Here is a 17,882-nt window from a genome sequence, read left to right on the forward strand (position 1 = left end):
TGGTGTCTGTTTACCCTCCCTGCCTCTAACTTTACTTTAACTCTGTCCTCAGTTGTCTCTACTGATTGGTGTCTGTTTACCCTCCCTGCCTCTAACTTTACTTTAACTCTGTCCTCAGATGTCTGTACTGACTGGTGTCTGTTTACCCTACCTGCCTCTAACTTTACTTTAACTCTGTCCTCAGATGTTAGTGCTTCACCAAGATGAGATTGCTCCCGACTCAAATGACCCGCTACACGAATTACTGGAGGATCTTGGAGAGGTTCCCACAGTAGCTGAGCTCCTAGGTAAATCCTCAACCAGTCCATATATCCTAAATTAAATCCGTGTCCTGTCCATATATATCCTAAGTTAAATCCTCGTCCTGTCCATATATCCTAAGTTAAATCCTCGTCCTGTCCATATATCCTTAATTAAATCTGTGTCCTGTCCATATATCCTAAATTAAATCCTCGGCCTGTCCATATATCCTAAGTTAAATCCTAGTCCTGTCCATATATCCTAAATTAAATCCTCATCCTGTCCATATATCCTAAGTTAAATCCTCGTCCTGTCCATATATCCTAAAATAAATACTCGTCCTGTCCATATATCCTAAATTAAATCCGTGTCCTGTCCATATATAGCCTAAGTTAAATCCTCGTCCTGTCCATATATCCTAAATTAAATCCTCATCCTGTCCATATATCCTAAGTTAAATCCGCGTCCTGTCCATATATCCTAAATTAAATCCTCGTCCAGTCCATATATCCTAAGTTAAATCCTCGTCCTGTCCATATACCCTAAATTAAATCCTCGTCCTGTCCATATATCCTAAAATAAATACTCGTCCTGTCCATATATCCTAAATTAAATCCTCGTCCTGTCCATATATCCTAAGTAAAATCCTCGTCCTGTCCATATATCCTAAGTAAATTCCTCGTCCTGTCCATATATCCTAAAATAAATCCTCGTCCTGTCCATATATCCTAAATTAAATCCTCGTCCTGTCCATATATCATAAGTTAAATCCTAGTCCTGTCCATATATCCTAAGTAAAATCCTCGTCCTGTCCATATATCCTAAGTTATATCCTCGTCCTGTCCATATATCCTTAATTAAATCTGTGTCCTGTCCATTTATCCTAAATTAAATCCTCGTCCTGTCCATATATCCTAAGTTTAAACCCCTTTCCTGTCCATATATCCTAAGTTAAATCCTCGTCCTGTCCATATATCCTAAGTTAAATCCTAGTCCTGTCCATATATCCTAAGTAAAATCCTCGTCCTGATCATATATCCTAAGTTAAATCCTAGTCCTGTCCATATATCCTAAGTTAAATCCTCTTCCTGTCCATATATCGTAAGTTAAATCCTCATCCTGTCCATATATCCTAAGTGAAATCCTCGTCCTGTCCATATATCCTAAATTAAATCCTCGTCCTGTTCTTATATCCTAAATTAAATACTGGTCCTGTCCATATATACTAAGTTAAATCCTCTTCGGGGGCATATATCCTAAGTTTAATCCTTGTCCTGTCCATATATCGTAAGTTAAATCCTCATCCTGTCCATATATCCTAAGTTAAATCCTCTTCCTGTCCATATATCCTAAGTTTAATCCTTGTCCTGTCCATATATCCTAAGTTAAATCCTCGTCCTGTCCATATATCCTAAATTAAATCCTGGTCCTGTCCATATATACTAAGTTAAATCCTAGTCCTGTCCATATATCCTAAGTTAAATCCTCGTCCTGTCCATATAGCCTAAGTTAAATCCTCGTCCTGTCCATATATCCTAAATTAAATCCTGGTCCTGTCCATATATCCTAAGTTAAATCCTAGTCCTGTCCATATATCCTAAGTAAAATCCTCGTCCTGTCCATATATCCTAAGTTAAATCCTAGTCCTGTCCATATATCCTAAGTACAATCCTCGTCCTGTCCATATATCCTAAATTAAATCCTCGTCCTGTCCATATATCCTAAATTAAATCCTAGTCCTGTCCTTATATCCTAAATTAAATCCTAGTCTTGTCCATATATCCTAAGTTAAATCCTCGTCCTGTCCATGTATCCTAAGTTTAATCCTAGTCCTGTCCATATATCCTAAGTTTCCATGTCTGTATAGCATTGATTGTCATTACTATTTACTAGGTAGAAGAAATAAGATGTTTTCATGATGATAATTGAAGTTGTATTGGTAGTTTTAACTAGAGATTATTAACAAACAAGACCTATTGTCACATTTCTTTACAAGTGATCTTTATTTGTGTTTGTACAACCCTGCATGAATCATTTGTATAAAGATATTCACCACTGGTTGTCTGGATAAACAGGTGTAGACCTTCCTGAAGAGGAAACCATGCGTAACACCGTGCTCGCTCAACTAGGCACAACCGAGATAACGCTCACACTCACCAACAAATTTGAAGTTCCGGAAGATGACCAATCTAATGTTAAACAGCTTCTTATCAGGTAAACTGACCATTACAATGATAAACAGATCCATATAAGGTAAACTGACCACTGCAATGATAAACAGATCCATATAAGGTAAACTGACCACTACAATGATAAACAGATCCATAGAAGGTAAACTGACCTGACTAAGGTTAAACAGATCCATATAAGGTAAACTGACCTCACTTAGTACAAACAGATCCATATCAGATAAACTGACCTGACTAAGGATAAACAGATCCATATAAGGTAAACTGACCTGACTAAGTACAAACAGATCCATAAAAGGTAAACTGACCTGATTAAGGATAAACAGATCCATATAAGGTAAACTGACCTGACTTAGTACAAACAGATCCATATCAGATAAACTGACCTGACTAAGGATAAACAAATCCTTATAAGGTAAACTGACCTGACTAAGGATAAACAGATCAGATCCATATAAGATAAACTGACCTGACTAAGTATAAACAGATCCATATAAGGTAAACTGACCTGACTAAGGTTAAACAGATCCATATAAGGTAAACTGACCCAACTAAGGATAAACAGATCCATATAAGGTAAACTGACCTGACGAAGTACAAACAGATCTATATAAGGTAAACTGACCTGACTAAGTACAAACAGAGCCATAAAAGGTAAACTGACCTGACTAAGGATAAACAGATCCATATAAGGTAAACTGCCCTGACTAAGTACAAACAGAGCCATAAAAGGTAAACTGACCTGACTAAGGATAAACAGATCCATATAAGGGAAACTGACCTGACTAAGGATAAACAGATCCATATAAGGTAAACGGACCACTACAATGATAAACAGATCCATATAAGGTAAATTGACCCAACTAAGGATAAACAGATCCATATAAGGTAAACGGACCACTACAATGATAAACAGATCCATATAAGGTAAATTGACCCAACTAAGGATAAACAGATCCATATAAGGTAAACGGACCACTACAATGATAAACAGATCCATATAAGGTAAACTGACCACTACAATGATAAACAGATCCATATAAGGTAAATTGACCCAACTAAGGATAAACAGATCCATATAAAGTAAACTGTCCAGACTAAGTACAAACAGATCCATATAAGGTAAACTGACCTGACTAAGGATAAACAGATCCATATAAGGTAAACTGACCTGACTAAGTACAAACAGATCCATATAAGGTAAACTGACCTGATTAAGGATAAACAGATCCATATAAGGTAAACTGACCTGACTAAGTACAAACAGAGCCATATCAGGTAAACTGACCTGACTAAGGATAAACAGATCCATATAAGGTAAACTGACCTGACGAAGTACAAACAGATCCATATAAGGTAAACTGACCTGACTAAGTGCAAACAGATCCAACAGATCCATATAAGGTAAACTGACCCAACTAAGGATAAACAAATCCATATAAGGTAAACTGACCTGACTAAGGATAAACAGATTCATATAAGATAAACTGACCTGACTAAGGATAAACAGATCCATATAAGGTCAACTGACCTGACTAAGGATAAACAAATCCATATCAGATCAACTGACCTGACTAAGGATAAACAGATCCATATAGGGTAAACTGACCTGACTAAGGATAAACAGATCCATATAATGTAAACTGACCACTACAATGATAAACAGATCCATATAAGGTAAATTGACCCGACTAAGGATAAACAGATCCATATAAAGTAAACTGTCCAGACTAAGTACAAACAGATCCATATAAGGTAAATTGACCTGACTAAGGATAAACAGATCCATATAGGGTAAATTGACCCGACTAAGGATAAACAGATCCATATAAGGTAAATTGACCTTATTAAGGATAAACAGATCCATATAAGGTAAACTGACCACTACAATGATAAACAGATCCATATAAGGTAAACTGACCCAACTAAGGATAAACAGATCCATATAAGGTAAATTGACTCGACTAAGGTTTAAATAGCTGATTAGGTGACCAATGCATTATTTCTAACCAACAGCATTATTGATGTGTAAGTTTAAAGGAAACAGTATCCTATTGCTATATATTGTTCTTCTTTGATACAAACTGAGCTTCCTACCACACTTGCTCAGTGACAACATTTATCAGCTATGTATTTCATTTGTTTTATAGAAGTGATATGTTGAACTTGTTACAGGACGAAGCGTCTCGTAGTAGATGTCGTGGCCTGCCAGCCGGGCGACACGCTCTTACAGATTCTGGAGTCCACGGCAACAGACGAACAGGAGGAACTGCACCAAGCACTCGTTAAAAAACGTGAGCGGCGTGACAGGAAGGCTTCAGCCAAACAGGGTGGAAAGGGACTTGTTCGACACCCGTCCATGTTGTCAGAAACCATGTACGTTGTTGTCAGGTGAAAGATCAGGTGAAAGGTTATAACAGACCAGAACAACAAAGGCAGTTTGAGTTAGCATCGCAGAGAAAATATCCCTAATGTAGTGGATTGTACTTATTGTAACATCTGTTCCATATCATGTTCTGATGCCAGCTGCACACATTTTTTAAGTTGCAGCTTTGACTGTATAATCAATGTTAAAATTTGCACTTAAATTTTTAAAAACCCATTTAAGATGAATCCATGTGAGAGCCTTAATCATCATTGGATAGAAAACATCTGTGTAAGCCACTCCACATTTCCAGTTAACAAGATCATATAAAGTGTTAACCACTCCACATTTCCAGTTAACAAGATCATTTAAAGTGTAAACCACTCCACATTTCCAGTTAAAAAGATCATATAAAGTGTAAACCACTCCACATTTCCAGTTAACAAGATCATATAAAGTGTAAACCATTCCACATTTCCAGTTAACAAGATCATGTAAAGTGTAATTCACTCCATATTTCTAAAAGTTAACAAGATCATATAAAGTGTAAACCACTCCACATTTCCAGTTAACAAGATCATATAAAGTGTAAACCACTCCAAATTTCTAATAGTTAACAAGATTATATAAAGTGTAAACCACTCCACATTTCCAGTTAACAAGATCATATAAAGTGTAAACCTCTCCAAATTTCTTATAGTTAACAAGATCATATAAGTTTAAACCTCTCCAAATTTCTAATAGTTAACAAGATCATATAAAGTGTAAACCACTCCACATTTCCAGTTAACAAGATCATATAAAGTGTTAACCACTCCATATTTCTAAAAGTTAACAAGATCATATAAAGTGTATATTGTAAATGAAGTAATTGTACAAGTCGTCATTACACAGCTTCAATATTATTTCCTGACACAGTTGAAGGTCTCTTAGTATGACAGCTTCAATATTATTTCCTGACACAGTTGAAGGTCTCTTAGTATAACAGCTTCAATATTATTTCCTGACACAGTTTGCTAATGGTGTTTTTTCTTAGACTACCAAATTACGCAAGACATGCATGAAGCACAATGGTCGTCATGGTAAGAAAGACATTTATGAAGAATATGACCACAAGTCAGGATGGGACAATATTCATCATTTGTGGGTGATCAGTTATATGATAATTGATATTCCTCTTTTCTCAGGTTATCAATACAAGTGATGAAGACAAAGATAAAGAAGCAGCTTCAGAATCTAGAACTGGAGGGAGTCTTGACGAGGAAAAATAGCTACCAGGGTCTGGTCAACATGATCGCACAGGTGGGCAAGCTTTACGCGTCACTGTGTGGGGCTCTCATGTCGGAGGACAGGTTGGGTTCAGGGCAGTTTACATTTTCTCCCACATTATGTCACCTGGGGATAATTGGTCTTGGAAGAGGTGGAGTGTCATTGAAAATATTAGGTCACTGTGACCTACATTTTGACCTTTGACCTTAATTAAGAGTGCAAAATATGTGAGATACTGCTTGTCTGGAGCATATCTCCAACATTATTTCACCTAGGATCATCACACTTGGTGTGCTGTTGCATCCTGAGAAGGCAGTGTCACATACATTTGAGCTTTAATTAAGGTGAAAGGTCAAAATGTAGGTCACATTGACTTTTCCTTAACATGACACTTCGTCTTCCCATGATGTACCAGCATACAAAGTTTTATAATCCTAGATGAAATAATGAAGGAGATGGCCTATTGTACACCTCCTGAGCTGGGATATGAGCAGAACTTCCTTCAGGTCTCTATTAGGCCCATAGTGTAGCAGTCAGGGAAATTGGCAATGTGTTGCTACTTTGTTGATACTCATATCGATTTAATTGTCTTAGGATATCGTAGACTTCAATTGTTGGTAACAAAATGTGAAGTCAGAGATGTACTGAATGCTTTTGAAATTGTATACTGCCAATGATTCTATAATGCATAACATTTTGATTTTTACCTTCATTTATATGTTTAAAGGATATCCGTAATCAAAGACGTTACCGTAACAGCCGTAAACAGGAGTTAATGCGTGTGCGCACTACATTGAAGGGGCTTCAGGAGAAGCGAACCTTTTACGAGTCTCAGATCGACTACTACAATAGATACGTTAAAACCTGTATAGAGAATCTTCAACAGAAAAGCAAGTAAGTAGATCCAGTACAGCAATCTGTTAGTATTTCTCGGTGTCCCAACATCACATCTTATCTTTGAATATTTCACCTTAGGATGCCCAAGTACTTTTAAACAATGTTAAAAGCCCTTTATCAGAGATACGAGTGCCCTATAGTTATTTATGTCCCTACTTTCGTTTCCGGAGATTATCTTGAAATCCAAATAACTAAATTTAAATTTGGCATGGTGTAAAACTGAATGTAGATGTGCAATATTGGTGTAAAAAGTTTCAAATGGCAAGTCCAATGCCACTGTTAAGGTAATAGGATTGTGTCACCATTTCTCAGTAGAATTTCTTCAAATTTTGTAGTTATATTGCTTTTAAGTAAAGAAAATTTTCTGCCACAAAAAAAATATATGTTGTCAGAATTTTAAGGATTTTAAATGGAAATTTATGTAAAAAGGAGTGAATTTTGAAAAAAAAAATGAAAGACACAATATTTTTACAAAATAAAGTCAATAAAAATGATACTGACATATATTAGTATTGCATTAATGTATATCAATTTAATAAATGCTGAGATTGTGTAAAATTAATTCTCTATACACGATATAAAAATTGACATTTTATAATAAAACCATATACACATAGTAATTGCAGGTAAGAGTTATCGTTCTTGAAAAACTTCACAGTAGTGAAATAGGTAGCCGGTTTCCTGAAGTACAGAAAAATGGACACATGTGACTCATTGATAAAAGAAAACCTGAATTAATGCCTGGATTGCTTTGAAATACTTTAATATTGAGAGAACACACTGTTCTGTCAATAATAAACATACAATATTCATCAATTTAATATTAAACATTAGAATTTGCGGAAATTGTGATGCTGTCTCCCTACATTGGTTATTCAACTAGGGATGTACTTCCTGTTTCTGTTTTTCAATACACTCCAATGACCTTAATAAAATTAGACCATTGGGGGTAAAGTTCTTATCTCATTTCTCAGAATTCTAATATTTTTTTTTATTTTTTATTTGACATGGTGAAACACTGATATTTACATCAGTGACAGACGTATAAAAAATATTCAAGGTCAGGTCAGGTATATGGCAGGGTCCTAGTGTTCTAGTTACTGTTTGCAGACCAAGTATTTGCTGCGAAAAGAGCCATGTAATTAGTGCTCAAGAAAATTACCCACATGTAACTGTGTTATGTTTTTTTAGTAACCGAAAATCACGAGGCCTTTTTAAACGTGGAGATGGCAAGGTGAGCTACGAGTCTGTGAAGTACAGTGCCTCCAAACTCCATGAGAAGGGGGTCATACTAGATGTGGAAGGGCTGCCTAATAGTCAGTAAGTACACCGAGTGGCACCATTATAATAGTCAGTAAGTACACCGAGTGGCACCATTATAATAGTCAGTAAGTACACCGAGTGGCACCATTATAATAGACACGTTTCTTGTCTATTAATGCATTACCTGTCGAGTACTATTCCTATGCATTTTACAAATTTAAAAATAATAGGAGAGAAAAAAATAAAAAACAGAAATTCAAGGGGTCATTCACTCAAGCTTTGGATCTGTCCCTGTCAAAACTGATGGTTTTATTAACGAATGTTTCTGTCCATATGTTAACATATACAGTATCATAATGCCATATGTTAGAATATACAGTATCCTCTGTGTAATTCTGCTGTTGAAGTAGAACTCCTCTAAGTAATTCCGTCTGTTGAAGTAGAACTCCTCTGTGTAATTCTGTCTTTTGAAGTAGAACTTCTCTGTGTAATACTGTCTGTTGAAGTAGAACTCCTCTGTGTAATTCCGTCTGTTGAAGTAGAACTCCTCTGTGTAATTCTGTCTTTTGAAGTAGAACTCCTCTGTGTAATTCCGTCTGTTGAAGTAGAACGCCTCTGTGTAATTCCGTCTGTTGAAGTAGAACTCCTCTGTGTAATTCTGTCTGTTGAAGTAGAACTCCTCTGTGTAATTCTGTCTGTTGAAGTAGAACTCCTCTGTGTAATTCCGTCTGTTGAAGTAGAACTCCTCTGTGTAATTCTGTCTGTTGAAGTAGAACTCCTCTGTGTAATTCTGTCTGTTGAAGTAGAACTCCTCTGTGTAATTCCGTCTGTTGAAGTAGAACTCCTCTGTGTAATTCTGTCTGTTGAAGTAGAACTCCTCTGTGTAATTCTGTCTGTTGAAGTAGAACTCCTCTGTGTAATTCCGTCTGTTGAAGTAGAACTCCTCTGTGTAATTCTGTCTGTTGAAGTAGAACTCCTCTGTGTAATTCTGTCTGTTGAAGTAGAACTCCTCTGTGTAATTCCGTCTGTTGAAGTAGAACTCCTCTGTGTAATTCTGTCTGTTGAAGTAGAACTCCTCTGTGTAATTCTGTCTGTTGAAGTAGAACTCCTCTGTGTAATTCCGTCTGTTGAAGTAGAACTCCTCTGTGTAATTCTGTCTGTTGAAGTAGAACTCCTCTGTGTAATTCTGTCTGTTGAAGTAGAACTCCTCTGTGTAATTCCGTCTGTTGAAGTAGAACTCCTCTGTGTAATTCTGTCTGTTGAAGTAGAACTCCTCTGTGTAATTCTGTCTGTTGAAGTAGAACTCCTCTGTGTAATTCCGTCTGTTGAAGTAGAACTCCTCTGTGTAATTCTGTCTGTTGAAGTAGAACTCCTCTGTGTAATTCTGTCTGTTGAAGTAGAACTCCTCTGTGTAATTCCGTCTGTTGAAGTAGAACTCCTCTGTGTAATTCCGTCTGTTGAAGTAGAACTCCTCTGTGTAATTCTGTCTGTTGAAGTAGAACTCCTCTGTGTAATTCCGTCTGTTGAAGTAGAACTCCTCTGTGTAATTCCGTCTGTTGAAGTAGAACTCCTCTGTGTAATTCTGTCTGTTGAAGTAGAACTCCTCTGTGTAATTCCGTCTGTTGAAGTAGAACTCCTCTGTGTAATTCCGTCTGTTGAAGTAGAACTCCTCTGTGTAATTCTGTCTGTTGAAGTAGAACTCCTCTGTGTAATTCCGTCTGTTGAAGTAGAACTCCTCTGTGTAATTCCGTCTGTTGAAGTAGAACTCCTCTGTGTAATTCCGTCTGTTGAAGTAGAACTCCTCTGTGTAATTCTGTCTGTTGAAGTAGAACTCCTCTGTTTAATTCCGTCTGTTGAAGTAGAACTCCTCTGTGTAATTCTGTCTATTGAAGTAGAACTCCTTTATTTAATTCCATCTGTTGAAGTAGAACGCCTCTGTGTAATTGCATCTGTTGAAGAAGAACTTCTCTGTGTAACTCTGTATGTTGAAGTAGAACTCCTCTTTTTAATTCTGTCTGTTGAAGTAGAACTCCTTTATTTAATTCCATCTGTTGAAGTAGAATGCCTCTGTGTAATTGCATCTGTTGAAGTAGAACTCCTCTGTGTAATTCTGTCTGTTGAAGTAGAACTCCTCTGTGTAATTCCATCTGTTGAAGTAGAACTCCTCTGTGTAATTCCGTCTGTTGAAGTAGAACTCCTCTGTGTAATTCCATCTGTTGAAGTAGAACTCCTCTGTTTAATTCTGTTCTTATAAAAAAAAACATGAATTTGAATGTGGAAGGATATCCAATTATGCTCTTAGCTAACAGTTGTAGTTTCCAAGTTTTCATTCTCAAAAATGTGTTTTTTTACAGATTCAAGAATGTGATGTTCGAGATTGCTGCAACAGCTGATCCAGGCACATTTGATGTCAATGCAAAATTTATGGGAGTAGAAATGGAAAAAGTGGAACTTGTTTTCCAGGTAACAAATTTTACTATATCCCCACCACTGGTTTTTTTCTTGCGGAGGGGGGATTTTCTTGAATAGATACTTGGCATTCATGCTAGTGTGAATAGTTGTTACTCTTTTCACTATGTATATGTACATTTTAACTTTATAGTTGCTTGTGATCTAACCATAAGTTTTCCCTAATATTTATGGTATTGAAATGTCTGTATTGTCAATGCAAACCTCATTCCTGGAACAACCTAACATCTAAATGTTTGCTTCTCGTGATAGTCTCTCATTGTGTAAGGCTGGATTAAAAGTATCAAAATGACACTTATTTAGTTGCATTCTTAGTTTTTAGCTCACCTGGTCCGAAGGACCATCAGGTGAGCTTATGCCATACCGCAGCGTCCGTCGTCCGTCCGTCCGTCAACTTTTCCTTTAAAACACTACTTGTCATGAACGACGTAGCAGATTTTGACCAAATTTGGTCAAAAGCATACTTTGGGGAAGGGGAACAAATGATGTATAAATGGTGGGTCTGGCCCCCCTGGGGGGCTGAGGGGCAAGGCCCAATAGGGGAAAAATAGCAAATTCTTTAAAATCCATCTTCTTCTGTAGGAATGAAAGGATTTGGTCCATATTTGGTGTGGAGCATCCTTGGGGAAAGGAGAACCAATCTTGTATAAATGGTGGGTGTGGCCCTCCTGAGACCTGAAGGGCAGGGCCCAATAAGGGAAATATAGGTAAAACCTTTATAATCCTTCTTCTACCATAAGGATTAAGGGATATTATCCTAATTTAGTCTGGAGCATTCTTAGGCAAAAGGGACTCAATTTTGTATAAACGGTGTGTCTGACCCCTCTGGAGGCATAGAGGCGGGGTCCAATAGGGGAAATAGAAGTAAAACCTTTAAAATCCTTCTTCTACCATAAAGATTAAGGGATTTTATCCTAATTTAGTCTGGAGCATCAATGGGCCAAGGGGACTCATTTTGGATAAGCAGTGGGTGTGGTCTCCCAAGGGGCAGAAGGGCGGGCCCAATAGGAGAAATAAGAGGTAAAACCTTTAAAATCCTTCTTCGACCATCAGGATTATGGGATTTTATCCTTATTTAGTCTGGAGTATCCTTGGGTCAAGGGGACTCAATTTTGTATAATTGGTGGGTATAACCCCCCTAGGTTGCATAGGGGTGGGGCTCTGTTTGAAGTTTGTTCTCACTATATCTCAAGTACTGGATGGATCTTTTTGAAATTTCATATGTACTTACAGCACCTACTTCATACCAATTATTTTAAACATATTCAGGTGAGCGATACAGGCCCTCTGGGCCTCTTGTTTCTGGTAGTTTTCATATGAGGACTTGCACTTGAAATGTACATATATCTTAATGAAACATTGTTGTACACTTTAGCATGAGAGTAGCTGTTCTGTTGACTTTCATTTTCTTTGCCGTTCCCAAAGTTATTGCCCAATTTGGAGCATTACAACAACTATTCCTACATATCTCTGAAACCCAGTCGAGTTCATCACCTTCGTTTGTAATTGTACATTATCAAGCATACTGTTCCCATGTCGTATTTAATGGAGGGAACACATACAAATCTATATGGAGGAGTGGGAACAGGTGTCAATATCTGAAACCTTCAGAATGAGAGAGATCTCAAATGTGGGGAAAAGAGCGTGAAATGTGACTGACACTGCTATGCTCAATTTATCTTTCCATTTTTAGCTCACCTGGCCCAAAGGGCCAAGTGAGCTTATGCCATGGTACGGTGTCCGGCATCGATATTTTACTTTAAACAACTTCTTCTCAATAACTAAGAGGCCTAGGATAATGATATTTGGCCAGTAACATGCTAGGATGAAGGGCTACCAAGTTTGTTCAAATGAATGACTTTTATATATATTCAAGGTCACAGGGGTCAAATAGGTTAAAAACCTTTAAACAACTTCTTCTCAATAACCGAAAACCCTAGGATGATGCTATTTGGCCAGTAGCAAGCTGTGATGAAGGGCTACCAAGTTTGTTCAAATAAATGACCTTGACAAATGGTCAAATGTCTTAAAATCTTCAAACCACTTCTTCTTAATAACCAAAAGGCCCATGGTATTTAAATTGGGCCTGTAGCATGTTGGGATGAATGACCTTGACCCACTATCAAGGTCACTGGGGTCAGATGTCTTAAAATCTTCAAACGACTTCTTCTCAATAACCAAAAGGCCAAGGGTACTGATATTGGGCCTGTAGCATGCTGGGATGAATGGCTACCAAGTTTGTTCAAATGAATGACCTTGATCCCCTTTCAACCTAATGTGCTTGTTCGACATTCAAGGACACAGGCTTCATGTTTAAATCTTTTAATAGGTTCTTGTGAATCAAACACTGATATTCTGCCTGTAGCTGTATTTTAGTCCACTTTTATGATTACAAGTGTGAGTTTAATACCAGGTGAGCGATGCAGGCCCATTTGGCCTCTTGTTACGTATCAAAATAACTCCAAAATACATTCATTTGATTCAGATACACCTGTTATGATCATTACACACATCCTGCAGTAACTAGGAGATTATTTGACCACAGGATGTAGATTTTGAGTTTGTATGAGTTTAGGCTTGAATGAGGGAGTTTTGAGGGAGATTGGTAAATTTTGGTCAAACTAAGGGATGGTTGACAGCCACAAGTGGGGAATATGTATGTTAACATTTGGCTTACAGCTGTAATACCCTTTTGTAGCAGGATTTAAAATTTCTATTTTATATTTCAACTTTGAAGTTGTTTTATCTATTGCAGATTTTTATTTTCTCGATTTATTTGTTGTAAGAATTGTATGTGCTCTGTTTTATTTGTTGTAAGAATTTTATTTGCTCTGTTTTGTTTGCTGTAAGAAGTTTCTTTGCTCTGTTTTGTTTGCTGTAAGAAGTTTCTTTGCTCTGTTTTGTTTGCTGTAAGAAGTTTCTTTGTGTGTTGTAGGACCTACTCCAGCTCCAGTATGAAGGGGTGGCAGTCATTGAGATGTTCAACAAAGCACGCATTAATGTCAATCTTCTCATCTTCTTATTGAACAAGAAATTTTATAGTCGGCATTCCAAATAAGTTATCAAGTGCGGTTAGGCAACAGACAAATAATATCACTTGTCCTAGGGCCTGTGTTCAGGAAGAGTTATCTACCCTTGTCCAAGTGTCTGAGAAATCTTGCCATTCTAACCCCAAGAAAGCTGGTCTGTGATGGTCACATGCATTTAGAAGCTGTGAGCGTAGAACGGTCTAATGGAGCCAATCAGTAACAGGTCATAGATCTGTGTGTCTGTCTCCACCGACACACTCAGGCCTACCACTGCTGGTATACCACTGCTGGTACTTAGGTGTTCAGTCTAAAATGGGGAACATTCTGTAACTGTTACGTTTGACAAGATTGACAAATATCTGAGATCTAATAATCGAACAAACAGATATACAGGTCAGTAACACTGCTTGCTACCTGCAAAGAGTACATTATATACATGTATAATATTAGACTTGTAAAACAGAAGGCCTGCTGTGAACTTATTTCTATATCATAATGTATGTGAATGCCTTATAAATGATTACTAATAATATTGGTTTTATCGGGGAAAGTAGGGAGGCATTTACATGCAAATGTAGGTCAACACGTATAAAAAAAACAAATAAGTTGTGTAAATCAGTTTTAAATAAACATGATAAGTACTGAGGACAAAAAAACAGACCTATAAATCCACGATCCTTTTATTTCAACAGGGAGCTTGTTCAGGAAGATCTTCTAGTGGTTCCAGTCCTTGATTTACCAAAATATTTATGCCTTATATACTTGTGTGACAAACTGCCACAAATAAATTAACTTTTGACCGAGGAGTTTCCTTAAATTAAGATGATTAACTTTACTTTAGAAGAATCCAGGAAAGGTAGATTTATGATGCACTATAGTTTCATGTAGAATTCAATTAGTCATTATGTAATATTTGTCTGGGGAAGATTTCATTGAATATTGTAGTTAACTAGTGATTTATGCAGAGCAAATAGTCATTATAGTTTAACAATAATTTATAGCAATTAAAAGTACATTTTTTATATTCATCAGATCATTAACTTCATCATGGTATGAAGTTGTTTATTATTATACGATTTTATCTTCATGAAGCAAAGATCTTTAAATTCGTCTTCAATTCAACTTTTTACCTTTTTTCTTGGATCTGATTTAGAATCTGAGATTGCACCCTTCGGTTTTGATTCTCTGAGTAATTCATGATTTCGTATTTTTTTTGTTTAGAATGTTATGACGAAGAAATCGTGCAAGGGGCAATTGTCAATTTTCTTCTTAAAAGTCTGTATTTATGTTAGAGTTTTCTGTTACATACAATTCTTTGATTCTATCTTTAGATTATGTTTTATATGATGAATATTGCATGCAATGTTTACACAAAATTTGTATGAATTGTTTACAATTTGCTTACACCACTCTTGTCTTTCCTGTGTTTCACTGTAGGGTAAAACACACCTTTTAATTGATTCTAATGCTTTCTATTTGTATGAACTGTATACTGGGAAAGCTTTGACACATTTTAACCTTTGCCTTCTGTAAATTAATGAGCGTGAATTCACTTAACATAGTATTTCCACAGTAAATGGTGATATCAAAACTGGACGAATAGGAATTGTTTATGTCATATAGTGAATAATTGTGGGACGAAACTCTCCCAGTATACATTAGTTGTTTTGAGCTCAATATTCTATTGTACCATATTGATTTTATAAGGAGAGATATAATTTGCTTGGAGGACTAAACAATACTGCTTTAACTATCCATAAGGGATGTTTGGTGTAATAAAGACAGTTTTGAAGAGAAGAAAAAAACACCAAAGCATTGCTTGTATGTGCAAGCCTACTAACAACAGAACGACCTTCCACACTATTTATTAAACACTCAAGGGAATGCTGTTATATCAGCAGGGATGATATGTACAAAAGGTAGTGAAAGGTCGTGATCAGAATATGAAGGGTATAAATCACAAAAAGATGAAACAAATTGACCCTACATATGATGATTATCTTTACTCCTAACCCTAAACAAAGAAACAAACTACAGACAATGTATAATTAACAATTAACATCAAAATGTTTCCTAATTCTTACAATTTGGCAGGGCCAACATTTTTTTCCATAAATTTAAATGATAGATTTGAAAAGAAAACTGAAAACATTGTCTGATAGTGACGTGGCATGGCAGTTCCGCAAGTGTGGTGGCATGGTGGTATTGTAAGTGAGGTGGCGTCATGTTGAGATTTTATTGTATCTTTGTTAGCTTTTCATGTGTGCTTCCCTTATTTTTATTGATGCAAGTCATGAATATTTATATATATTGGAGGAAAAACATCTACAAATAATTTGAGCTGTAGGTAAATCTAGATGCATAAAATATTTAAACATCTTAATTATTTAAATACCATATAAAAGTGATTTTCAAATGTTCTGTGTCCTAATGGAATCAATGCAATTAACATGACAAATATTTTACATTTTCCATTATTGTGTAAAAAAAATAATGTAAGCTAGCTTAGGGTTAAATCAATTGAGAATTTCACTTCATTGTAAAATTCCCTCAAAGTTGAACTTGAATTCTTCAATTTCTTTTAACTAAGCTGTCTATTTCCGTGGTATAAATGGAAACTGCAGCATGCCCTTATACCTGTCTAAAGACTGTCAATAGACCTAGTGCTAGTTAAAAACTACGGTGGAGATCACAGAGGCTGAGAAGGTTTTCCTCAAACTCAACTAAAAACAGACTGAGCAAACATGATCAATACAGAAATTATAGATAGCAGGGACCAGTCACCAATCTGTCATGTTTGTATATGCAGCCTTTCAATAGGGGAAACTTGAAAGTGGTGACAAGATCTGAAGATGCTTGGTTAAACTTAGAAAATGTCAAAATACAAATGTGGAATTGAGAGTAGAGCCTACTTTCACTTTTTACAGTAGATGTAGTAGTTTTATTTTATAAATTGATCTGTTATAAACCATTTACATCATTGTAACATGATCATCAGTTTGTGCATCGTACAGTGAACTATTTTCTATATGAATGGGACCATACTCTTATTGTCATTATTTTGTGTAAGCTTTTGAATTGCTGATTAATGATACTTTACTTATATGCATTTTATTTGCAAAATATTTGTACTTGTTTTACCAGAAAAATTCAAAGTAATACTTATCATTCCTAACATTTATCATAGCTATCAGATAAATAAAGTTTGCTCAAACCTGACCTAAATGTTTCTGAAAATGATTGGTTGATGAAACAATAACTTCCCTCATTCGTGAGTGTCATTCCCTACTATCAGTCATGCAAAGCATTCCAAATGGTTTGACCAAATTGTTGTGTGATGTTCTGGAGAGCCTCAACAGAGGGTTTCAAGGCCTGCTGTAATATCTGTAGGTTCACCAGGCTTAAACGAAATATTTCAAAAGTAAAAGGGCCCTGTGCCATTTATCTCTGGCTAATACATGTATTTGTATCTGACTTGAATTTCACAGCAATACATTTTGTTCTCGTTTTTTCTGTAGGAATTTTGTAGAAAAATCAGCTTAGTTCTTTTCTTGATTTTAATTGAACATGTCTAATGATCTGATTGTTAGTACATTGTAATACATTGATGATCTGAGTTTTAGTTAGTACATTGATGATCTGAGTTTTATATGTTTTAAATGTTCTTTGTTTTCTTGCCCCTGGTGCTACTAGTTGTTTTACTTCTGTATGCTGTACAGAGCAACTACCATTTTACAAACATGTGCCGTATTTGTGACTGAATAAAATTGTCATGTTACTATCAAGAGTGTCTGGATTATGTATCACTTGGTGGGACATATAGTAATTGTAATATGGATATTACCACTTGATAGGAATATTACTCATTTTCATAGGTACTGTTTACATAACATCAACTGCACACCCGGGGGTATTTAGAAAGAAGAAACTTCATGGAAAATTATAGTGTTATAATTCTGATTAGAAAAACGGATATTTAGCCAACCATATCAATTCTTGTTATTTCTTGAGACAGATCTTTCTCAAATTTCATTTACAGGTTTCCCATGGTGCGTATACATGTAGTTGTGCTTAAGTTGAGATGGCTGCCTTATTTTGAATTTTTAGGTCACCTGAGCTTTAGCTCAAGTGACCTATTGCTATCCGTTTTCGTCCGTCGTC

The 17,882-nt window shown here is 36.2% G+C and overlaps 1 protein-coding gene across 2 annotated transcripts in view; it reads left to right on the forward strand.

The window, feature by feature from the left end:
* Window positions 1-17,506, forward strand: part of LOC110453997 (ras GTPase-activating-like protein IQGAP1) — a 146,696-nt gene extending 129,190 nt beyond the window's left edge. For both annotated transcript variants that reach the window (XM_021503278.1, XM_021503279.1), the window contains 8 exons: window positions 185-287; window positions 2,316-2,454; window positions 4,605-4,805; window positions 5,982-6,096; window positions 6,791-6,957; window positions 8,152-8,280; window positions 10,578-10,686; window positions 13,628-17,506. In XM_021503278.1, the coding sequence (XP_021358953.1) occupies window positions 185-287; window positions 2,316-2,454; window positions 4,605-4,805; window positions 5,982-6,096; window positions 6,791-6,957; window positions 8,152-8,280; window positions 10,578-10,686; window positions 13,628-13,750 (1,086 nt within the window). In that variant the 3' untranslated portion in view covers window positions 13,751-17,506. The remainder of the gene's footprint in view (window positions 1-184; window positions 288-2,315; window positions 2,455-4,604; window positions 4,806-5,981; window positions 6,097-6,790; window positions 6,958-8,151; window positions 8,281-10,577; window positions 10,687-13,627) is intronic.
* Window positions 17,507-17,882: the final 376 nt, after the last annotated feature.

The sequence above is a fragment of the Mizuhopecten yessoensis genome, unplaced genomic scaffold, assembly GCF_002113885.1.
Source record: "Mizuhopecten yessoensis strain PY_sf001 unplaced genomic scaffold, ASM211388v2 scaffold7597, whole genome shotgun sequence".
Classification (NCBI taxonomy): domain Eukaryota; kingdom Metazoa; phylum Mollusca; class Bivalvia; order Pectinida; family Pectinidae; genus Mizuhopecten; species Mizuhopecten yessoensis.